Here is a 26,199-nt window from a genome sequence, read left to right on the forward strand (position 1 = left end):
ACTCATGAAAATGGGCATAGAGATGTAGAGTTCTACAGCATTAAAAGAGGCCCTTTGACCCAACTGGTCCGTGTGGACCAAGATGCTCACCTAGGCTACTCTCATTTGCCCATGTTTGTCCCGTATCACTCTAATGTTTTACTATTCACATACCTGTCCAAGTGTATTATTAATATACCTGCTTCAATCATTTCCTCTGGTGGCTTGTTCCATATATGAAACCTCTGGGTGAAAACCTATGCACTCTAGTTCTTGATTCTCCAACCCTGGGGATAATGACCACATGCATTCATCCTGTCTATGCAGTTCATAATTGTAAAGATCTCTTTAAAATCACCTCACATTCTCCTATGCTCCACTGATAGTTCTAGCTCGATCAACCTTTCTTCATAACTCAGTCCAACAAGTCCTGGCAACATTCTTAAGAACCTTTGCTGTATGCTTTCCAGTTTAATGGTATCTTCCATTTAGCAGTGTCACTAAAGCTGAACATAATATTCCAAATGTGGCCTCAGCAAAATCTTGTACAGCTTCAGTTTTACATCTTAACTCCTTTACTCAGTACCCTGATTGATGAAGGCCAGCAGGCCACCACCCTGTCTACCTGCGGCACCACTTTCAGAGAACCATGTGTTTGTATATTAAGGTTTGTTTGTATTACAACACTTCTCAGGGCTCCACTGTTCACTGTGAAATTCCTATCCTCCTTGTCTTCCCAGAATGCAACACTTCACAATGAATTAAATTTTTTGCTGTTCCTCAGCCTATTTACCCATCTGATCAAGATTCCACTGTAATTCTTTATATCCATCACCACTGACTACAATAACACCTATTTTTGTGTCATCTGCAAACTTTCTAACTGTTCTGAACAGTATGTTTTCACCCAAATTGTTGATATGACAAGCAATAGTGAGCATGAGTGAGAAATAACCGATGGCAAGGAAATAGGGGCATGGGTGTGGTAGATAGGCCCTGAGAGCCAGCATAGCCTTGGATCAAATAACCTCCTAAAATATCATGTTAAAATATGAAATATGGTGTAAGTGTCATTTCTCCCGTAGGGAGTAATGTCAGCAACTAGTCATTTGGCATGTCTGTACAATTGGCAACCTGCAATTTGACCAATTCTGGAATCAAACAATGCATGCTGTAAAGAAACTCTCATGCTCCTTTTTCACGATTCTGCTAAAGCAGATATAGAAGTCATTTCTATCACCTAAAGTTTGTTCATTTGCAAGGATCAGCCTAGCTACAAAGTTGTGTATTCAAGCTGGTATGATATTTCAGTACATTGATTAGGGAATCCTGCTTTGTCAGGGTGATTATCTTTTGGGTAAAGTGTCAGGGCCTCATTCTCCTATTCATGGTCAGGATTCATTTCTGAACCTGTATCACCTGTTCTGACAAGGTGTCTCCAACCTAAAACATTAACTTTGCTTTTCTCTCCAGCTGCAGCTTGACCTGGTGTGTGTTTCCAGAACTTTCTATTTTTATTATCTCTATAAGAAAATAGCCTTTAATTTGTGGTTCTTAGAACATGGCAGAGTGCAAATGCCTGTTATTTTCTCTCCCAAACAACAGTTGTCTAGATATTCAAACTCTTCCACTATCTTCTTTTCAGTTCACAAGGGGGTCTGGTATAGCATATTAAAGCACAACATTACTTCAGAAAATATAACTGTAAGTAGGTTCCCTGAACAAATCTACATCTACAGGACACCCTTAAACATTTTATTGTTGACAGATTATGTTTGATACTCATCATTTGTCTATGAACTATTTAGAAGTGTTACCATGGCCTGACTTCGGTAGAATGGATTTTGGAGCTAAAGTGTAAAGTAATGATGTTGTATAGCATATTTTGAGTTACTAGCAGGGACTTAATCCTGTGGCAGGTGATTTCACGTCAAATATAATCTATCAAAAATAAAATTCTTCAGGCTGTCCTGTGGATGTGCCACAGTATGTTGTAAATATAAATTATTTACAAATGTAAACATTAATGGATGTTTTGTAAAGGGAAACCTACTTAAGTCATATTTTCTGCAGCAATGATAAGATTGTGCTTTAATATGCCATACCAGACACCCTTGTGAACAGAAAATAAGATAGTGAAAGAGTTTATTGAACATTATCTTACATGTTCTAGACATTATTAAATTACAAAGACAGTAATATCTTTGTTTCTACCACTGGGATTGTTATCGGCCAAACTCCATGGAGAGAGAATCGCATGGATTCCAGATCCATGGCAAGGCAATGAAGTAAAAAAAAAACAGAGCCACAAACAATCTGTTGGAAGAATTTAGCAAGTTGAGTAGTATCTGTGCAAGGAAAGGAATTGTTTACATTTTGGGTTGAATCCCTGCACCAGTCGTGATGCAGGATTTCAAACTGAAACGTTAACAATTCCTTCCCCTCCTCCACAGATGCTGCTCAGCCTGCTAAGATTCTCTAGCAGACTGGTTATTGGTGCACATTCCACCATCTCTAGTCTTTGGTATCTTCAAATGCATCCTGTACTTCATACCATGAAGTTTGTTGTAACAGAGGTCATTTATGATATTTTTAAATTTGTTAACACTTGCCAGTATTGTGGAATAATTATCATGATCCACTTTGCTTAGAATTATATTAGAAATATCACCAATTCGAAATGTTCTGGATTCTGAATGTACACAGAGCCAGTGGAATTTCTGAAGATCTCATCAAATAGCATCAATTGTAAGTCTCTTTACGGTTAAAACATTTCATGCTTTAGTCTTAGGGCAACATTTTGTCACTTTAAAAGCTTTGCTTGTTTCATTCTCCAGGCTGCTACTAAGGGTGTTCAGATGGAACTCATGGAGTATTTGTTGAAAAAGATGAGATTTAGCATAAAGATTTTGTAAAGGCAAATTGAAATGAACAGCTGCTCCAAGTTATTATCATTATGTTCAAATAACAATTATGAATGTTATTCACATGCTTACACTTTGCTTTGGCTCATATTCTAGTGTTCTTTAAGCACTGAGATAATCTATACAGAAAAATAAAGAAATAAAGTTTTGAGCAGCAAAACAATTTTAAGCAGCTAATTTAGCCACAGCTAGACTAGATCTGCCAGCTGTGGGTGCCCTAAAGTTAAGGGACCAGGTATGAATTTCATCCAGTCTCCAAGTTCATCCCTTATAAGACATCCATTGGTCCGATTGATAATATCAGCAGCTAAGCAGAAGGTCAAATGCATCACCTTCTGCACTGCTGTACACAAGCTCAGAAGTTTGGAACATCCACTGCAACCGGCTAGTGCCTCCACACTAACTAGCCAGCTATCAGCATGATGGGGCCCCTAATGCCCCATATAAGTCTGTTGACCTAATTGTTGCCAAAATATCAGGAGCTCTTTTGTACAGGGAAGGTGAGGTGAGATTCTGTAGTGGTACAGTATTCAATATTATGTGTTTTATGTAAGGTTACATAGTGAGAAACTCTCTATTTTCAGAATTTTCAAAAGAACAATAAAGAAATTGCAGAGCCCTGTTTACGCAGTACATTCTTTTCTGAAATGCTTTGTGCAGAGCATAATAGATAAAGATTCAGCAGTTACATACAAAAGAGAATTGGATAAGTGATTGTAAAATAAAAATTTGCACCAGTTTGTGGAGAGAGCTATGGGAATAAAGGGCAGCCTATTCTGTGAGCAAGGTGTTCTATCACAATTGAATCACGTTGTCTTCTAATTGTTCAGGGTAAACAGCATATTGTTTTTATCCTATTTTATCTATAATTCCATTCATTTTTGAGCATGAAGCTTAAATGTTTATAATAATAGCCTATACATAAAGAAAGCGTCGCTGGACCTAATATCCCTGAACTAATTGTTGCACCATGGGTTAGGAGCTAACCAGACAGCACCCTTTCACAACCTTGTCAGGAGGAACTGAGATACTAGCTGTAATAAATGAGGTTATATTCAGATGAATAATCACGAGTTCAAACACTTGCCTGACCTGCAGCGAACTTTCACTTTTGTGTCATTGATTTATTAATTGTACAGTGAAATTACATTCCAGACAGATTCAATTTAAATGTAAATAAAATTCATTTGTGAAGGGTCTTATTAACATCTTCTAATCTGACAGGAGCTATGTGACCACCAGCTGAACAGTAGAGATGATAGCAGCTGGTAGAAGACAAAGACGTTCATCACATACCTATGGAGGCAAGACCGAAGATATAATTAGGAGCTTGAATAGGCCATTCCATTCCTCAGATCTGCTCCTCTATTCAATGAGATGACAACTGATCTGATTGTGACTTCAGCTCTGAATTCCCATCGACCCTGATTACTTGTCACCCACTTGCCTATCTAGAATCTACAATGTACATCTATATCTCAAGTTCTTTCAAAGATTCTGCTTCCATTGCCTTTTGCGGAACAGAGTTCCGAAGATCATAACCCTCCGAGAATTTTTTGCCTATTTCTGTCATATGACAGAGATCCTTTGGGATCATTAATCATTTATTCTAGCTATCTGTCGTAAGATTTATTCAGAAATGAGAGGTACAAAGGGACCTGGGAGCACTAGTGCAGGGTTCCAGAAACATTGACTTGCTGGTTGGAGGGAAGGCAAATGCAATGTTAGCATTCATTTCAAAAGAACTAGAATATAAATGCAAAGATGCATCACTGAAGCTTTATAGGGCATTGGTCAAACCGTATTTGAAATATTGTGAGTAGTTTATTTTTGTACAGTGGGGAGTAGGTTCTTCCATCCTTTCAAGCCATGAAAACCCCAATAACCCTGATTAACCCTAATCTAACCACAGGACAATTTACAATGACCAATTAGGTGACCTCAAAGGTTCAATTTAATGTCAGAGAAATGAATACAATAATAATCCTGAAATGCTTTTTCTTCGCAAAACATCCACGAAAACAGGGAGGTACCCCAAAGAATGAGCGACAGTTAAACATGAGAACCCCAAAGTCCCCCTCAGCTCCTCCCTCCCACGCGTAAGCGGCAGCAAGGCAACAATAACTCTCTCCGCCCCCCCAGCAAAAGAAACGCACCCACTACCGAGCACAAACGCGAGCTAAGCGATAGCAAAGACACAGACCTTGCAGTTACCCCAAAGACTATTGCATTTCATCCGCCATTTGACAAACCACAAGTTCTCTCTCTTCCTAGTAAGGGAGAGGGAGGTGTCCCCCATTTTCACAGCCAGTGGTAGACATTACAACCCTCCGCTGGCTTATGATGTTAAAAAGTCTGTTACATCACTTTTTACGGGCTGCGTGCCTGAAGATTGCAAAGACCTTGAGTTTTCGGGCCCACAGTGAAAGATTTTCCGGCCTCCCCGATGACACACGTGTCTCCTGCCGTGACACCGACCCTCAATCTGCCTGACTCCGGAGCCCCGAGTTCTTAGGCTTCCAGACACTAGGCCTCCTCTCAGGCCGAACCCTTGGTGTGCCGAACAGCCGCCAGTCCTGAAAACCTGAGAACAGGTCGCATTCATGCAAAGGACCGAAATCTACATGTAACTCTAGGTCAAGGTCTTCAAAAGAACCCTGGAAGGGGAAAGTAGAGATATTAAAGATGGAAATAGAGCTGTTCCCAAAGATGCAAGCAAAGGAGTCGCCATTTAGTGCCATCTTAACTCCACCTCCAAGAGAGTTGGTACATCTTTGGACTGTGAGAGGAAATCGGAGAAAACACATATATTCCACGGGGAGGATGTGCAGACTCCTCACAGAATTCAATTGTCAGAATTGAACTCCAAATTCCAGAATGCCCTGGGCGTCGTAGCATCAAGATACCTGCTGTGCTACTGTTGCGCCCAACATCTTTATAATTTAAAACATCAATATCTATACCTGCCTACTGTATTGAAGCAGGTAATTTCCTTCTAGCTTGATGATTGCCAAACCACTGCTACTAGAAACCACCAGGTTACCTTCTCAAAGAATCATATACTGTATGCCCTTTGCTTTTCTCAGTCCTGTTTCTTAATTCATCACCTGAATTCAAGTTATAGAGTGTTTCCTTCTATAACCTGAAGTCACATAAGGGCAGAAGATTATCAAGTCCCCTCAGTCGTGCTCCACTATTCCATTTCTTGTTATGATCGCTTGCAAGTAGCTGATTGACTGGGACACCACATCTGTAACTAAGAGTAAATAACTAAACATAGAGTGAAACAGACTTTGTGCATCAGGTAGTGGCAACAGATTTGATCTTCTAAACGGCATTTGTGAACCAGCTTAGTTTTCCAACAAATTACTATTTTTGGTGCTTACTCACAACAATTAGATTTACTGGATTTAGTTTCATAGCATGATTTTATTGCTGGTCCACTAACTGATATCTCAGGGCCAGGAGCCAGGCCTGGCAGAACTACTCTGAAGTGAATTTGCAGAGGCTCTTGGCTTATAAGAGTTTGTACCTTTTTAAAAGGTTGTGTGAATGTGTTGGGGACCTCCACTCAGCCGTTTTTTTAAAAAATTCCTTGTTGTTTGAAAAATGTGAGTGTGTTTTGATGGTGGAAATTAACTGTATGTTCACATTTTTGATTTACTAGTGAAGATTCTTAAGGAAAAAAAGTCCAAATAGGTATTTCTGTTTTGTCTTAACTGTTTGGTTTGAGTTTCCATGGAATTGGTTTTAGAGAGAGACCTGGATTTCACACTGGCCATGTAGAATCCAGGTTAAGGTAATGGAAATCTGTGCACCTCTATTCCAGATTTGAGGTGCCACATTACAGAAAAAAATTGGCATTCAGTGAAATTGCTCATTAGTGGAAAGTTAAAATGGGACTTTGAGATAAACATTTTAGAAAATTGGAATATTTGGAGAGCAACCCTAAAAGTTTTTACTAATAAGAATGCTTTTTTTTTTACAGAACATAAAACATGTTGCTCAACACTAGACATACTGACTTTTAGTTTGAATTTTTTTGAAAAAATAATTTTCATGCAATCATAGTGTTTGTCATGTAAATTACAAAAGAAAGTTCAATTTAAGCATTGGGCTGGTCTAAAAATCAATTCAGGATTAATTTCCTCACCACCTTAAAGCACATATTTATCAAATTAAAATGATTTGGTTTGTCAGCCCTGACACTGCAGTGTTGAGATGGAGTTGAAAGGGGTATTAAAATTTCTACCTTCTTTGCAGATAACCTTCATTGTACTGGAGAACCACATGGGTGTCAGGATATGATGGCAAATGATCCCAAGGGACCATTTGTATCAAAACTAAAAGTGGGGAGGTGGAAGGAGATCAGATAAAGCAATACCCAAGAACAAAGACACAAACAAAGGATGGTTCCTCACTAGTAGAGTATGGTGAGAGGAGAAGCAACTGTGAGATATACGTAAGGGTAAAGGAACGCTGAGTTACAAAGGTGAAAGCTCATCAAAATTATCCTGAGGGGGAATAAGAAAGCTACTGAGTCTGCGAAACAAGGTGTTGTAAATGGACAAGGCAGTTGCAGATCAGGAAAACTGGAAGACAGATGGAGTAATGGGTTATGGTTATGGATTTAAGAAGGGAAAAGTAAAAAGAAACAGTATATTATGATATTGGATAGAAGAAGCAGGAATATACAAAGAGCACAAATGAGTGTTTTCTAAAGACTGAATGGTCTTACATATGTGAAATTTGTGGTTCCAGAGAAGAATGAAACCAAATGACCCACTGGTGTCATGACGTATGAGTTATCAGGGAGCTGAAAGTGCTCTGGAAGTGTGAAAGAAAAATATAAACCTTTAAGTACAAGATATCATTTAACCCACGATGAAGGAAAAAATATATATTTTCTTGCAATGAAATAAACTATGACTGGGGCCATGGTCAGCCGTGCTCCAGAGCCTTTACACTGGGCAAACGTGTCAACAGTGATGTCGTTACTAGGAGATGAACAAAAACAAGTCTTCTCAATGGATTTGGGTAATGCAAGGCGAACAAAGATGGAATAGAAATTCAAATTTGTATTATGCCGAGGTGGATGGTCTGACATGCATGAACAAAATGTTAAGTATCCCAGAGGGTACAAATGTACAGTTCTTATGTAAAATTCTAAAGGTGACATTTTCAAGTATCCCTATGGGTATAATAATTAGTCAGCTGTTAGGTCTAATTATTGAATAGCCTTCAGGTAGTAATCACTGCAATCAGATCACAATTCTGTGGGATCACTGTCATGTGAATATGAGTGAGGCAGTGATTTGCTTGCGATATATCTATTTGGGCAATTATAACCAAGTCTTTTCCAAAGGACGCTGTGATCATTATCAACTGTACGCAGGAGGACATTGTATAGGGAGAAGTAGAGTGAACAGGATTTATGATGTGGGCAAATATCATGAGAAGACTTGGATATCCTTAAGTAACCCACCAACACATGCTATTATTATGAATGGTACTAGCAAAGGGATAGATTTATCAAGAAGCCATCAAGGGGGAGACCACTTGCCTTGCCCAGAAGAAATGACAAAACAGAAACTTGTGAATTCTGGTTTCGGTACTTATGAAAATTGTTCATTGTATATTTTGCCTGTGAATAATCAGTTCTTCTTGCAACTTGCATTGGTGGGACGAACATATAGCAACATCAGCCACGAGTTGTACGAAAGGATGGAAGTGTCCTTTGGAATGTTACAATGTTGCCATTGGAAGTGTGACTCTAGATCTGGCTTTTAGAGAATGAACTTTGCTTCAGCCAGCAATAGAAATGGTAACACAGGAGAAACTCACAAGCCAGTGTAGTAAAAAGGATCATTATTTGTGGGACTATGTTGTTTCCAAGTTGCCACAAATTTCTCCCTTGACTGTAGACTGGACACGAGTTGTGGAGGAAGCAAGGGAGGTAATCCATCAAGGGACTAAGCACACACTGATAAGGCAAATGAAGTATTGAGTGACTCAGATTTTTGGAGGAAGTTTTGGAATTGGGGGTCAAATGTTCAGATACATCCATGGGTGAGATTGCATCGCATGCTGCTGTAATAGTAATTTTATGTGCATTGATAATTGTATTGCTTAATGTATATCAAATTAGAAGGTGGAAGGCTGAAATTATGCAAAAATTGGAGGGAGCCATCATGAACACCCACAGCCCCTGATGATCCCATGAATTCAGTCTGTGAGGACGATGTGTGAGCAGCCTTCAGGAGGGTGAACCCACGAAAAGCATCCGGCCCAGATGGGATACCTGGCTGAGTACTAAAGACCTGTGCTAATAAGCTGACTGGAGTGTTCACTGACATCTTTAACCTTTCGCTTCAGCAGTCTGAGGTACCCACCCTCTTCAAGCAGTCTTCAATTATAAGGGTGCCTAAGAAGAATGGGGTGATTTGTCTCAATGACTATCATCCAGTAGCACTTATATTGACAGTGGTGACATGTTTTGAGAGATTGGTGATGAGATATATCAACTCCTGCCTGATAAGTGACTTGATTCTGCTCCAGTTTTCCAACCGGAACGAAAGGTCCACAGCAGATGCAATCTCATTGGCTCTTCGCTCAACCCTGGAACATCTGGACAGCAAAGATGCATTCATCAGGATGCTTTTTATTGACTACAGCTCAGCATTCAACACTATCAAGCTAATCAATAACCTTTCCCTCAATACCTCCTTAAGCAATTGCATCCTTGATTTCCTCACAGTCAGGTTGGATTGGTAACATCTCCTCCACAATCTCTATTAGCACAAGTACACCACAAGTCTATCTGCTTAGCTTCCTGCTCTATCTGTTTTACACCTATGACTGTGTGGCAATTTTGCTGATAATACCAGCATTGTAGGCTGAATCCAAGGTGGTAATGAATCAGCATATAGGAGGGAGATTGAAAATCAGGCTCAGTGGTGCCATAACAACCTCTTACAAATGTCAGAAAAACCAAGGAGCTGATTATTAACTTCAGGAGAAGGAAACTAGAGGTCCATGAGCAGGGTTTATGGAGGATCCAAGGTTGAGAGGGTCCGCAACTTTAAATTCCTCAGTGTTATTATTTCAGAGGATCAGTTCTGGGCCCAGGATGTAAACACAATTACGAAGAAAGCACAACAGCATCTCTACTACCTTAGGAGTTGCGAAGTTTTGGCATGACATCTAAAACTTTGACATACTTCTGTAGGTGTGTAGTGGAGAGTATATTGACTGGTTGCATCTCAGCCTGGTATGGAAATACCAATGTCCTTGATCAGAAAATCCTACAAAAGAAATAGATATGGCCCAGTCCATCACGGGTAAAGCCTTCCCCACCATTCTGTACATCTACAAGAAAAGCTGTCACAGGAAAGCAGCATCCATCTTCAAAGTCCCCACCACTAAGGACATGCTCTTTTCTTGCTGCTGCTATCAGGAAGAAGGAGCAGGAGTCTCCGTACTCACTTCACCAGTTATTATCTCTCAACCATCATGTTCTTCAACCACGGGATGACTTCACTTGCCCCATCATTGAAATGTTCCCACAACCTATGAACTCATCTTCAAGGACTCTTCCTCTCATGTTCTTGATATTTATTGCTTATTTATTTATTATCATTCTTTCTTTTTTGTCTTTTGTACACTGGTCAAAAGCCCATGTGGTCTTTCATTGATTCTGTTAAGGTTATTATTCTATGGATTTATTGAGTATGCCCACAAGACTGAATCTCAGGGTTGTATATGGTGACCTACATGTACTTTAATAATAAATTTACTTTGAACTTCATATAATAGAAGAGATAGTATTAAATGTGTGAATCCAGTAAATAAATATAATGTAAATGTAGTACACCTGCTGGGGGTTCAAGTCAACATGATGAGAGGAGGATAATGATCCTAAGATAAATATCTTTGGATCAAAAGGAGGGAGATGTTGGCCAAAAAGAACTACAATCAGTGAACAGCAATGTGAGACCATCATTGCAGTTGCCATTTTATGAACTGATTGATGAACTTTTTCTTCTTCTGAGCAGCTGAACGTGGACATAAGGAGTTTCTGCTAAATATCTGCTAAACCTGAAACTATTCTCAGATATTCTGCCAACGACGTAGGCAGGAAGAGGGATGAGGTCCTGAAGTGTGAGTTTCGGGAACTAGGCAGAAGGCTGAAGAACAGGACCTCAAGGGTAGCGTTCTCAGGATTGCTACCAGTACTACGTGATAGTGATGGTAAGAATTGGAGGAGATGGCAGTTGAATGCGTGGCTGAGGAGTTGGTGCAGGGGGCAGGGTTTTAGATTTTTGGACCATTGGGATCTCTTCTGGGGAAGGTGGGACCTGTACAGATTGGATGGGTTGCACCTGAACTCTAGGGGGAGCAATATCCTTGCTGGTAGGTTTGCTAGCATGGTTCGGGAGGGTTTAAACTAATTTGCAAGGGGGATGGGACCCGGAGCGATAGAGCACTGAAAGAAGTGCATGGAGTAAAGCCAGATCTAACATATAGAGAGGCTTTGAGGAAAGAGCAGCAGAAGAAAGGGTATAAAGGTAGTAATGTAGAAGGGCTAAAGTGTGTTTTTTTCAATGCAAGAAGCATCAGGAACAAAGGCAATGAACTGAGAGCTTGGATACATACATGGAATTATGATGTAGTGGCCATTACGGAGACTTGGCTGGCACCAGGGCAGGAATGGATTCTCAATATTCCTGGATTTCAGTGCCTTAAAAGGGATAGAGAGGGGGGAGAAAGGGGAGGAGGGGTGGCATTACTGGTCAAGGATACTATTACAGCTGCAGAAAGGGTGGGTAATGTAGCAGGATCCTCTTTTGAGTCAGTATGGGTGGAAGTCAGGAACAGGAAGTGACCAGTTACTCTACTGGGGGTATTCTATAGACCCCCTGGTAGCAGCAGAGATACCGAGGAGCAGATTGGGAGGCAGATTTTAGAAAGATGCAAAAATAACAGGGTTGTTATCATGGGTGACTTTAACTTCCCTAATATTGATTGGCACTTGATTAGTTCCAAGGGTTTAGAGGGGGCAGAGTTTGTTAAGTGTGTCCAGGACGGATTCCTGTCACAGTATGTTGACAGGCCGACTAGGGGGAATGCCATACTAGATCTAGTATTAGGTAACGAACCGGGTCAGGTCACAGATCTGTCAGTGGGTGAGCATCTGGGGGACAGTGATCACCGCTCCCTGACCTTTAGCATTATCATAGAAAAGGATAGAATCAGAGAGGACAGGAACATTTTTAATTGGGGAAGGGCAAATTATGAGGCTATAAGGCTAGAACTTGCAAGTGTGAATTAGGATGATGTTTTTGCAGGGAAATGTACTATGGACATGTGTTCAATGTTTAAGGATCTCTTGCAGGATGTTAGGGATAAATTTGTCCCAGTGAGGAAGATAAAGAATGGTAGGGTGAAGGAACCATGGGTGACAAGTGAAGTGGAAAATCTAGTCAGGTGGAAGAAGGCAGCATACATGAGGTTTAGGAAGCAAGGATCAGATGGGTCTATTGAGGAATATAGGGTAGCATGAAATGAGCTTAAGAAGGGGCTGAGAAGAGCAAGAAGGGGGCATGAGAAGGTCTTGGCGAGTAGGGTAAAGGAAAACCCCAAGGCATTCTTCAATTATGTGAAGAACAAAAGGATGACAGGAGTGAAGGTAGGACTGATTAGAGATAGAAGTGGGAACATTTGCCTGGAGGCTGTGGAAGTGAGCAAGGTCCTCAATGAATACTTCTCTTCGGTATTCACCACTGAGAGGGAACTTGATGACGGTGAGGACAATATGAGTGAGGTTAATGTTCTGGAGCATGTTGATATTAAGGGAGAGGAGGTGTTGGAGTTGTTAAAATAGATTAGGACGGATAAGTCCCCGGGGCCTGATGGAATATTCCCCAGGCTGCTCCACGAGGCAAGGGAAGAGATTGCTGAACCTCTGACTAGGATCTTTATGTCCTCGTTGTTGACAGGAATGTTACCAGAGGATTGGAGGGAGGCGAATGTGGTCCCCTTGTTCAAAAAAGGTAGTAGGGATAGTCCAGGTAATTAGAGACCAGTGAGCCTTACATTTGTGGTGGGAAAGCTGTTGGAAAAGATTCTTAGAGATAGGATCTATGGGCATTTAGAGAATCATGGTCTGATCAGGGACAGTCAGCATGGCTTTGTGAAGGGCAGATCGTGCCTAACAAGCCTGATAGAGTTCTTTGAGGAGGTGACCAGGCATATAGATGAGGGTAGTGCAGTGGATGTGATCTGCATGGATTTTAGTAAGGCATTTGACAAGGTTCCAGATGGTAGGCTTATTCAGAAAGTCAGAAGGCAGAGGGTTGTGGTGGAGGGAGTACATTCGGATTGGAGGGTTGTGACTGGTGGTGTCCCACAAGGATCTGTTCTTGGACCTCTACTTTTTGTGATTTTTATTAACGACCTGGATGTGGGGGTAGAAGGGTGGGTTGGCAAGTTTGCAGACAACACAAAGGTTGGTGGTGTTGTAGATAGAGTAGAGGATTGTCGAAGATTGCAGAGAGACATTGATAGGATGCAGAAGTGGGCTGAGAAGTGGCAGATGGAGTTCAACCCGGAGAAGTGTGAGGTGGTACACTTTGGAAGGACAAACTCCAAGGCAGAGTACAAAGTAAATGGCAGGATACTTGGTAGTGTGGAGGAGCAGAGGGATCTGCGGGTACATGTCCACAGATCCATGAAAGTTTCCTCACAGGTAGATAGGGTAGTTAAGAAAGCTTATGGGGTGTTGGCTTTCATAAGTCGAGGGATAGAGTTTAAGAGACGCGATGTAATGATGCAGCTCTATAAAACTCTAGTTAGGCCACACTGGGAGTACTGTGTCCAGTTCTGGTCACCTCAGTATAGGAAGGATGTGGAAGCATTGGAAAGTGTACAGAGGAGATTTACCAGGATGCTGCCTGGTTTAGAGAGAATGGATTATGATCAGAGATTAAGGGAGCTAGGGCTTTACTCTTTGGAGAGAAGGTGGATGAGAGGAGACATGATAGAGGTGTGCAAGATATTAAGAGGAATAGACAGAGTGGACAGCCAGCACCTCTTCCCCAGGGCACCACTGCTCAGTACAAGAGGACATAGCTTTAAGGTAAGGGGAGGGAAGTTCAAGGGGGATATTAGAGGAAGGTTTTTCACTCAGAGAGTGGTTGGTGCGTGGAATGCACTGCCTGAATCAGTGGTGGAGGCAGATACACTAGCGAAGTTTAAGAGACTACTAGACAAGTATATGGAGGAATTTAAGGTGGGGATTTATATGGGAGGCAGGGTTTGAGGGTCGGCACAACATTGTGGGCTGAAGGGCCTGTAATGTGCTGTACTATTCTATGTTCTATATAAGAAGCTGTTTATTGTATTAAATGGCAGGTTTGCAGAAGTAATCTCATCAGCCTAAATTGAAGTTGAAGGCCATAAAACAATACTGCCTTGTAGCCCAGGGCTACATCCAGTAGGAATCTGACAGAAGTCAGCCAGATGACCTTAGCCAACAAAATTGAAACATAGATTGACCTGATGAGGAAAAATATAAAGATAGAGGATTTTCGGAGCTCAGGCAGTGGCAACTCTTTGGAGACCAAATATTGTGGTTGTGGAGCATCCCACATCAGACATGTGGATATCACATCCGGGCTATGACAAATACCTGGCCAGCGTAGAGTTTTTCCCGAAAATTACCTTCTCCATTCTTTGATCGTTCATGCAGGAAATCTAGTAGGTGTGTGCACAATTATTCAGTTGTATAAATTCACATGCTTGTAAACCTGAGTCAATAAAGCTACTTGTCAGTAAGTACAGATCCTCATTCTGCCTAACTGATCATTATTATTTAGGACTAACCCTTGTAACAATACAATAAAAATGATTAAATAGATAGTATGAAAGTGGAATAGTGAGGTGGTGTCTAATAGGTTCATGAACAGTACAGAAATCTGATGACAAGGGGAAGAAGCTGTTTCTATAACATTGAATGTGGGTCTTCATGTTCCTGTACTTCCTCCTTGATGGTCGGAAAGAGAAAAAGCATGTCCTAGATAGAGAGTCCTTAATGATGGATGTTGCCTTTTTGAGGCACTGCCTATTGAAGATGTTCTCAACGTGGGGGTGGCTTGTGCCCTTGATGGCGCTGGTTGAGTCTCTCACCTTCTGCAGCCTTTCTCGATACAGTGCATTGGATCTTCCATGCCAGACTTTGATGCAACCAGTCAAAATGTTTTTCCTTGTACTTTTGTAGAAATTTGCTCGTCTTTGGTAACATACTGTACCAATCTCTAACTCCTAATGAAATATAGCCAATGGCATGCCTTCTTTGTAATTATACCTACTGCATTCACTATCTCTGTAGCAACATATTTTAAGACTTTGAGACACAGGCAATCAGGCCCAAGTGGGTTCTCAATCTTAAACTCCTTCAGTTCGCCTGAATTTTTTTTCTTTTTATTGATGCAGATTGTTTTAAGTTCTTCTCTTAATGTAACACCTTGAATAACTATTATTATTGGGGTTAGTAAAAACTAGTTGCCCTGTGAGTATATGAAAACTAAATTTTCTGACAACTGAGATGACAAGATCAAACTGAGGATGAATTTTTTCTGTTGTACAGTGTTGACATTATTTGGGAAAGTCTATTGCTAAGAGAAAGGTACTATCCCAACAGAGAATCTTCAAAAATTATAGGCTTGAACTTCACATTGGGTGTTAGGACACATAGAAGTGCACAAGATGTCACAGTATTTTCAATTGCTTGACACTTTATTTACTGAGCTGTGCAACAGAACTTTTGTCCCTTTGTATTTTTGATTAAGAGGGTTGCAGATTACCAGGGCTGTTTCTTGTTTGTCGTAAAGTGAGACTATTAATGGTAAAAACATTTCCAGCCTTTCCTTAAAATCTGGAAGTCAGCAGGTTATTGTTGCATTCACAGATGTAGACACTTCTTGGCTTCCACCATAAGCTCAGCAGAGGCTTTCATGTTAATATTAGGTCCATTATTCAGAAAGGCACTGGATCAAAATGTTGCTTATAGGGATTCTTTTAATTATATGTGTTGTCTGGACTCTAGAAACAGTTACTTTCCCCAAGCAGTAAGGCAGATCCACACCTTCACCCCATGAACCCACTGCTCCACACCCCCACCACCTGTCATATCCTATCAATCCCTGTCACAGTCATCTTCTGTACAGACATTTCTGTGCCTAGTGTCACTTTATGGACATACAATCTATCTATGTATGTAAGCTATATTTTGTATTTGTTACGTATTTTTATTATGGTGTTCTTTATCTTTTTGTGTTTTGGATGCATCGGATCCAGATTAACAATTATTTCATTCTCCTTTACATTTGTATACTGGAAGTTACGTTAAGCAATCTTGAATCTTGATTTCCATTCAGTCAGAAAAGAAGCCATTCAATTTTTAATTAAAAGGGAAGTCATTCAAGTGCTTTGGGATAGATCAGAGCATGTGCGTAATGTCCTGAAGAAGGGTCTCAGCCTGAAACATCAACTATTTACTCTTTTCCACACATGTTCCCTGAGCTGCTGGTTCCTCCAGCATTTTTTGTGTGTTGATTTGGATTTCCAGCATCTGTAGATTTTCTTATGTATGTATGTAATGTGCTCTTTGCAAGAGAAGAAAAAACATTTGTTTTGCTATGTGGCACTAGTATTAACTTGGACTAAATAAAGCATTTAGTCTTGTAAAGGTCATTGCAATTCAGATTTATTAAAATAGCAGGAATTGTACCTCAGGCACCAAGAGGAAGCAACCTCTAGCTTTTTGTCATCAAAAACTTCACATATTTAATGGACTATGGAAGATTGCTAATTCAAATGTGTATTATAATGAGGTATGGTTTGTTATAATACCTTGTAAAAGAGCACATCTGCAGCTTTAATAAAACCATTGTGTATGCTTTGTTGCTAACAATAATTTTGCTTTGTTTTATGCTAGGACAAGAAAATAAGCATAAAAGAGCTTTTTTTGGATTTTTATATTCTGCAGATGGGTATAAAATGATGGGATCTTCTCTAATGGTATTTGGTTTTATTCCAGGAGTGACAACAGTGCTTACAATGACAACTCTGAGTATCAGTGCTCGAAACTCTCTTCCTAAAGTTGCTTATGCAACCGCCATGGACTGGTTTATTGCAGTCTGCTATGCATTTGTGTTTTCTGCACTAATAGAATTTGCCACAGTGAACTATTTTACAAAGAGAGGCTGGGCTTGGGATGGCAAAAGTGTTGTGAATGATAAGGTAAGGATTTCCTTTATCTTCTTTAATGGAATCATAATATGGAAAGTAATGACATAATATGTAATATATATTACATAATATACTCTCCTTCATGGCTTAATGGGTAAATGCAGTGCATAATACACTACAGAGCAATAGAGGTTAGAAGGGTGCCAGATTTACAATGCTAAACTTGCTAATGCAAGTCAATGGGGAAATGAAATGTAAAAACTTTCAGCATTGTAATAGTAGGAATGAAAAGAAGGGCCAGGATATGGGCTCTATATCATTTTCCATTGAATGCTGCTGCAAAGGTGTTAACAAGGCAAACACCAGATCAGCCTCACCTGTGAGGCCATAGCAATTTGTGTTGACTTGCATTTATTATATCATGATAGGTGCATGAACCCAAGTACAATTAAGGTTCTAGAGGGTAACCAGTGGTGAATGATCTATTCCCCTCTATTGCAATGGGAATAAGTGATGTTTGAGCACCTCTGAATTTTGATGTTACTATTTAATTGGATGAATGCAAATTGACAGCCCATTTTCTGTTCCATTAAATAAATCACGAGGAGTGGTAATTCACTCACAGCAATTTTATGCTCTGATCATATTCTTTAATCTGTTTTAAAATGCTAAATGTATATAAATAACATGATTTGTAATTAGGAATTTCATTGAATGATGAAAATAAATGGCTCATCAAATCCATGTGTTCAATTATAAAGTATTGTTAGTCTAACTTTCTTACTGTTGCTTAGAGATGATCATAATCTGATACAAGGAGTATTAGCTAGTTATAGGAGGCATATTTGAACTACAGTCACACTAAGATTTTTCTTATCCCTCCCCCAAAGTATGATAAGATAAGGATCATTATGCATGAAGAGCAATGTAATTACAGAGCTGTTTCAAAAATAAAATTTAAATTCAGTTTCTCCATAACATTCCTCTCAGTAACATTACACCCACTGACAATGCAGCTTTAGAAATACATTTAGCTAAAGTGTCCAGAAATAATTTTACCCATTGTTGTAAAATGTCTGAGTGCAAAGCAAGACATTCGTCTCTCTGTTATTGACTGGTCCCCAGATTTTGCATTGCACCCTATTTTTACTTGCCGTAGTTCATTACTTTTCCATACATAACAGTCACTTTACATACCAGTATGCCGGCATGCTCAGAAATAGTCTGCTACTTTGGGAAACCACACCAGCGTCATCTGATCTTGTAAGGGATCATTATGCTTGCTCCATTGTCAAAGCACCTATCAATTAGTTGTGCAGTTGGATTTTCCTACTAGAAACAAAAAGAGATACTTCTTAAAAATGGAACTTGGAATGCAAAATCCCCTATAACAAAATAGTAATTTAATAGATATTTGCACCTTCTGATGAGGTCTAAAGTACATCTTTTCAGGAATTAACTATATTCATGAAATAATCTTAGAGAAGGGAGACCAAATAGAATGTAATTAATACTTACAAATTCTGAGACAAGACTAGATATAGACTCTTAATTTTCTTATTGCTTAAAGCATTTTAAGATTTCAAACTATAGATAAATGCTGACTCACACCGAAGTCAGATCACCAGAGTGGGAGAAACTTATCTTCAGTTGCCGGTGCTACACTAAAATAAGAATATTTTTCCATTAGTAACACCCTCTGTATGTTAGTTATATTAACCTAATTGAGACTAAGTGTTTGGATTTGAGTAAAACCATAGCCTAGTAGCATACTATCCTTCAGTGCTGACAACCTAAGCAGAATTTTTTCTCCATTTTATTAGATATTTTGCTTCACCGCTTTAATAAGATAAGTTTCCCAAAGGGTCTGTCAATTTGCTGATATAATTTTTGATTTGGGATCTGTGAAGTGAGGAGATTAAAAAAATACAAATAGTTTTGTAATATCACTTTCAAATTCCACTAATATCTCACAGGAAGCTAACACATTTTACTTTTTGAGAGTGGATCGGTTAACATAAAATTGGTGTTTATTACACTTTGCACTGTTAATTAAATTTGGCAGAGATTAAAGCAAATTGCTTAATTAAATCATGCTTACATATTTATAAAAAATTGAGGTGCATTTCTGCCTTGAGTAGTAGCAGTTAGCTTCACACTCAGTTCTCAACTTCCTTGAAATTAAATCTCTGTATTACTGACCCAATTAATGCCAAGTTGCTGATCTTTGCAAGGCAAATTATACAGTGCAAATTTCATTGTCTATCTGAAGACACAAGGTCTCTTGATGAGGGAAATTACAGTTGATAGTCATATGCATCACAAAAACTTTGTCAAATATTTGTACTAACCTACAAATAGCTTAATAACATTTTAGATGAAGTCATCTATCTTGCACGTTGGTGTACAGTTAAATACTAATTTGATAGATCAGTAACATTTCATAATACCAGTGCGAAAGTTTGAGACCAGATTGGTAGTTTAGAAATATTTCCTTGGAGATTTAGAACATAGTTCTTCAAAATATTTGTTTATTTTAATCCAAATTTATGAATGCATTTTGATGAAGTGACTGATGTATTTTAGTTCACATTTAGATATTTTCATATAAAAAATTGCAGAGGGATCCTGGAAGGCCAGTCTTTTTGCCTGACAAACATTTACGATGCTTTGGATTTTCTTTTTATCCTTTTACCAGCAAGCTCAGTACTTACTATCTATCACTAATTGCCCATGCACCAAGTTGTTTCATTGTCCATTATGGAAAGCCATTAAGATTTGGACATAATGCTGGAGGACAAGAGTCACATTTCAGTCAGATTTTCCTGAAGGAGTTTAGTGAACCAAATGGGCCTTAAAGTAGCAATGTATAAGTTTATGGTCACCATTACTGATATTCATACTTATTTAGTAAACTCAGGTGCATTTAATTAATTAAAATTTAAGCCCCAGTTGCTTTGATAGGATTTAAATATGTCTGAAGTTTAAGATTCTCAGTACCATATGCACTATGCTACTCTGCTGTTTACTAATGGGCTAGCTCTTTGAAAGCACTGACTTGGATAAGATTGACCAAATTCTATGCTGTATGGTATGATTATTTTCCATGAAATATTGTAGAAATTAAAGAATGGTTTCACTTATTTTCACAGAAGAAAAAGAAGGCTTCTGTAATGAAGAAAAATAATGCATATGCAGTGGCGGTTGCCAATTATGCACCTAATATCACTAAGGACTCAGTATTGCCAACGATTGCAAAGAGTGCAACTGCAGAGCCAAAAGAGGCCAAACCAGAGACCAAACCACAAGAGGCCAAGAAAACATTTAACAGCGTAAGCAAAATTGATAGAATGTCCAGGATAATGTTTCCAGTTTTATTTGGGACTTTCAATTTAGTGTACTGGGCTACATATTTAAACAGAGAACCTGTTATTAAAGAGATAAAGAATGATGCCACAAAATAATCATTGATGCATTTTAAGGCATGTGGAATTTCTAACAGATGATGATGCCAAATACAACCGGTAATTGCTAATCTATGTACTTTGGTATGTTTTTAACAATAAGCTTTTACTTTGTCATGTTTCATTCAGAGAAGACTTGCAAAATCCATACAACCCATGTGTCAATTACTTAAAAAAAATTCAAATGCAAAGTCAGTGAAGGCAGAAATGGATCAAGTTATTGGACACTGAAAGAATTAGTTATGGCAAAGGACACAGATCGTTTTAATAGAGGACAGTAACCTGGCTAAGTGGAGCATTCATTTGCTGTAGAACCTGCAGGATTTTTATTTCATTGTGATCAGCGGACAACAAATCTTGGAGGCTTTTGCTTTGGGTCTGTCATCATTCAGCCAAGTTACTGTCCACGTACAGGTTTGAAATCTGCTTCCATAACATGTGATGGAAAAAGCTTGGGGTTTTAATTTCAAATGCTTTGAGCCACACAACTGTTTACAAGGTTTTGCATTGCAGATACATAAAATCAAAGGAGTTCATATGTTAGCACTTATTGGTTGAATTAAACAATTAGGTTACACTCCTATGATTTTTTTATGTAATACCACATGTTATATAAAAAGTGTTGATGGTTGAAAGTAGTATCTAGTGATTTTTAATTTCCTGTGTCTAGTACACAATTTACATTGGTTTCAGTGCAAAACTTTAAATTGTAAAAAAAATGTTTCTATATCGTGCAAGAGATGCTTTATGTTTAAAGATACACAAAAGCTAGGTTTCTCAAAAAAATCTTATAACACAACTTTAATGTTTACTTTATTGTATTTCTTCCACATTTGTTTTGTGCTACCATTTTGGTTTTAATGTTGAATATGACGCATGTGATTTGGGGATTTGCATGATGATACCGGTACCAAGGTCACAGAGCAGATTTTGTGACTAACCCAACAATGGCATCATACAATGCACAGAAAATATTGCCTCAGTAAACACATTAACACCTCTGAAATCCATTTTATCTTCTGAACCAACTTTAACAATGCAGAACCTTGAGGGATACAATAAAGAAAAATGAACCCAAAGCTGTGTTTGATAGATTTTCTTCCGTAAAGTCAAGATTGTGAAAAAAGTTTAAAAATTAGAGGATTTCAATTTAAGTAACAAAATAATTTTCTCCTAGAGTCATTTTAAAATACTGGAATGACTGCAATTCTTAAAAGTTAACAACCTGCCAAATTGTAAATATGAACAGTGAATGCCATTTACTTCTCTGTGTGTTTTTTAAAATTAATTAATAAGTAGATTAAATGAAGTAACCTGTTGGCAGGTTATGGGTTTTGCAGAATGGCTTTGTCATTGACAGAGATTCTTTTAAGGATGGTGGAAGATTGATGGACCAATTTTACTCAGGACTGGTAGCTGGTTATGACAGGGCTGGAGCTGTAGATGTTATCAAATCACAGAGAAGCATAGATACATACAGCACAGAAACAGGCCGTTCAGCTCATCTGTGTCTGTGTTGGCCATAAAGTACCTATCCATACTAATCCCACTTCTCAGGATTAGCCCAAAGCCTTTGATGCCATGACATTAATAAATAATTAGTAATTACTGCCTGGTTCAAGATTCAGGATGAGTTTCCATTTGCTATTTTTCTGCCCATTTTATGCTAGCCAAAGACAATTGTCCTCATCATCACTCCACTAATAATCTTCAATATCAATGGAAAACTTAATAATTACTCCGTCTGCAATCACATCCATATTGTTTATACACATAAGTGACAAACAAAAAGACCAAGGGTCTCAGAATCAAGCCCCTCAGTTACCCGGATTTCAATCACAAAAACAACCCCTCTTCCCCGCACCGCACTGCGCCTCCACCCCCCCTCCCGCCGGCTGTCAACCTTCTATCTTACCATTTAAACCAATCTCCCATGTAGAACCTTATCAAAGGGCACACTGAAATCAATTTAGACTACATCACTGCACTACCTTCATTGACACTCTTAGTCAACTCTTCAAAAAAATGTTCACTAACGTTTGTGGACAGGATCTCCCATTAATAAAATGGTGCTGACTATTCTTGATCAAATCCAGATTGTTCAAGTGCAAAGTAAGACCATCAAATTTTTTTCCATTATGTTTCCTTATCAGCTTGTAAATACCTGCCTTTTCCCTGCTGATCTGAAGAGAGGTAGAGAACCCACTGGCTGTCCTCCAGTCATATGGAGCTCTTCAGTGGATGGAGGAGGATTGAATATTTCTGTTAAAATCCCCGCAATCTCCTCCATATGGCTGCTTGGAGTGCGAGAATCCTCAATCCCAGATTTAATTTGCTTTGTACAACAGGATTCCAAATGGTCTTTGCAATAAATTTGCAAATTTCCCCCATCTTTTTTGTGTGCCTAGACTCAGATTACTGGTACAGCTACTCAGTGCTTGTTAAAACAAGGTGGAGCATTAACAGTAGAACAGCCATTATGGCTCAATTTTCCATTTGGCTCTGGTAATAGGATCGAGAGTCATATTTTAAAAGAAGTCGGTATTAGGTATGCATCCAGAACACCCAACTAACATTGAAATTCAGTGCCGTTTTGGTGCAGGGAAAGTGTTAAAAGAGTTTCAGAAGTTTTAATTCCAAAGGTATTGAATTAAATTCTACCTGCCCCTCATCCAATCAGAGTATCAGATTTAGAAAGAGGATTGAAGCTGCTGAGGATGTAGTTGGAGTAAGTGGCTCTCTCATTCTTCAGGATTTTAGACCACAATGGTGTTATGTTAAGTGAAGAAAATTAAAACTTTGGACAAAGACCTATGAAAAAATAGAGAAAATTATGTTATTCTAATAATAATTTATAATGCATGCAACTAGAAATAAATTGAGCTTTAATTATGCGGAAATAAAACTATGTGCCGTATAAAGTGGACAGTTGGCATATCTCATTTATTATGTGGTGTCCTTTCATAAATTTTCCCTTTGGGATTATTCCATTTTGAAGTAGAGGTTCTTATTTGAGAAGTTGAGTTTCTTAGTTCACAGCTTTGGAAACATTCTTACAAGCACGGCAGTTATTTTCCTATATGAACTATAAATGCCAAAGAACATATCTCAGCCTGCTATCTTATCTAATAATGAATGCAGATTGGCTGCATTGCTCCAATTAAGGATGTTATAGATTGCATGCTCACTAAGCAATAATGAATGGAAAGTACAACATTACTACGTAATTACTTCTGGTATTGGTCTGATCAAAAGAAATTTAATAACCCATCTCTGCTCCAGTAATGCAAACCTTTAAATAAATTGGTCTTTTTTTGGGCTCACTAATATGGACTGTATATGTGTCTCAAATTACTTTTCTTTTTTAACATAATTTGAAATATCAGTGAGAAGTAAATATTAAGTGTTTATAGATATGTACAGTAGTATATAGCCAGCGTGGTTTACTGGCATCCACTCTGAACATCGAGGCAAGTGGTCCCGGGTTCAAATCCAGCTGGCTCTTTGTACGCTTTTCTTCTGTGCTATCAAGCTATCAACTCGGCCTCATAAAAAAGGAGACAAGTGCTAAAGAAATGGCAATGGCTGCCCAGTATGCCACATGGCGCGAAGAGGAAAAAAAACGTACGCAGCATGATTTTAAATCCATTTACCCTATTGCTTGTGAAAATGATGCTTGCATTATTAATCCTGACCAGAATTCAATGAAGCCACAATATTCTCAACGTTGTAGGTGAACTTCTATTATGAAGGAGGAGATTTTTGTGTACATTAATCAGTTAGAATTTCCAAGGTGCTATTTCCTGTTCATCGATCACTTGTGTAGAGAAGTGGCAGGAATGCTGAAAAAAATGACATAAACGACAGTATACATAAGGTTTATGCTGAGGTTGTAATTCACTAAGTTTCCCCCCACCATCCATGGAAAATCTATTCTCTACTTTTATGCGATTATTTAATAATTTTTTTATTTAGCATAATCTTCATGGAAAATACAGGAACATATTATTCATTTTAATTCTATTACAGTTATGTTCATATGTCTACGTGCTGAAAGACATTTGCAAGATAAGACATTAAATAAGGTGTTTCAGGATTAATAAAATGAGAGTTATTAATATGTTACTCATTTTGGAGATTTTAATTTCCAAAGAAAAAGCTGGGAAGTTGTTTTGGATTTGCAATCTATGTGGGATACCAGCTGATTCAAATGGCCAAATCAAATTAACATTTAGCAGTCCACCTGAAATGGGCACAGAGCGGCATAGGTGACAGACAAGTTTGGATTACACACCTACTTACACTCAATTAAGGCATCAGTGGTAAAGTGGGATCTGCTGGCAGCAGAGTTTAATGAACCCTGGAGAAATGTGGCTGTCCCTCCTTATCACTTAAAGGTAGGATTTCTAGTCACCATTTTGTCCTGCCCATAGATATTATTAGCTAGGACATCAACATTGTATGCGCCAGATATTAAGCCAATAAATTTATCGCATTGCTTTTCTATCTTTTAAAGCAATGCATTCCGGATGTTCATGAAATTAATTAATTGAGTACAGCTTTCCATTTGTAGGTTTAGAGCAACAATTGCTACTGTCTGGTTTGAAACTGTGCTTTGAGCCTGAGATTTGATGCTCACAAGGCAGTGGTTTTGTATTCCTCCAATGTGGAACTGAGTAATGGATGTAGAACTCTGGTAACACAATTTCAAAAGAAGTTTGTCAGAATTTTGCCCCTAGGTAACAAAGCAAGTATTTTAAAATGCATAAAAATTATTTTATCCTCCCTCTCAGGGGTTGAAAAATATTATTTAATGAATTTATCTCCATATACTGTACAAACAATTGTTATTTTCAAATACAACATGCTAAAAAAAGAGGTATTTCTAAAATGTAGCATGACATATATATAGATATGCCATGACTCTACATCTCTCTTTCTCTTACTTTCACATTCTCACTGATCTATTTCTCCTTTCTTACTGACCATTTATTTTTAACGTCTATGTTATGGTGGTGGGAAACATCTGAAAAAATTGGTTCTTTTCCCAAAAGAACCAAAAATTTTATCGTAGCTTGCTTTAAAATAACTTGGAAAACTAAAATAATAATCACTTACTATCTCAGGGAATATTTGATCAAGAGACAGGAATGGGTCATTGTAATCTGAAGTGAATTTAGGGAAGGTGGTTTTCCTCTTTCTTCATTAAAAATATATTCATAACCTCTCAGACTATGATTTGCAGCTAAGACCCTCAGTGCCTCACTTTCTGAACTATATTAAAAACTTTCTTGATTAGTTTGTTTCTGGTCCATTAAGGAAGATAGCATTACTGAACTGAGTTCTGGGGAATGAACCAAGGTCATTGATGCACCATCAATAACTCTCGGAGACGTGAGTTGAGATAGGCTTTTATTAGCTGGAAGAAAGCAGCGTCAGCAGCAAGAGCCCACCACACAACATCCTGGAGACTGAGGGAGGAGCAGTGCCTCCAATTGCCTTTATACAGGGGTCTGTGGGAGGAGCCACAGGAGCAGTCAGCAGAGGGGCATGTCCAGACAGGTATATGTAGTTCACCACAG

General features: G+C 38.6%; 1 protein-coding gene across 5 annotated transcripts in view; it reads left to right on the forward strand.

Moving 5' to 3' along the window:
* gabra2a (gamma-aminobutyric acid type A receptor subunit alpha2a) overlaps positions 1 to 21,696 on the forward strand; it is a 174,601-nt gene extending 152,905 nt beyond the window's left edge. For all 5 annotated transcript variants that reach the window (XM_073064724.1, XM_073064721.1, XM_073064722.1 and 2 more), the window contains exons 9-10: positions 17,002 to 17,204; positions 20,306 to 21,696. In XM_073064724.1, coding sequence (XP_072920825.1) covers positions 17,002 to 17,204; positions 20,306 to 20,617 — 515 coding nt within the window. In that variant the 3' untranslated portion in view covers positions 20,618 to 21,696. The remainder of the gene's footprint in view (positions 1 to 17,001; positions 17,205 to 20,305) is intronic.
* The last annotated feature ends 4,503 nt before the right edge of the window (positions 21,697 to 26,199 follow it).

This window comes from Hemitrygon akajei, chromosome 13 (assembly GCF_048418815.1).
Source record: "Hemitrygon akajei chromosome 13, sHemAka1.3, whole genome shotgun sequence".
NCBI classification, from domain to species: domain Eukaryota; kingdom Metazoa; phylum Chordata; class Chondrichthyes; order Myliobatiformes; family Dasyatidae; genus Hemitrygon; species Hemitrygon akajei.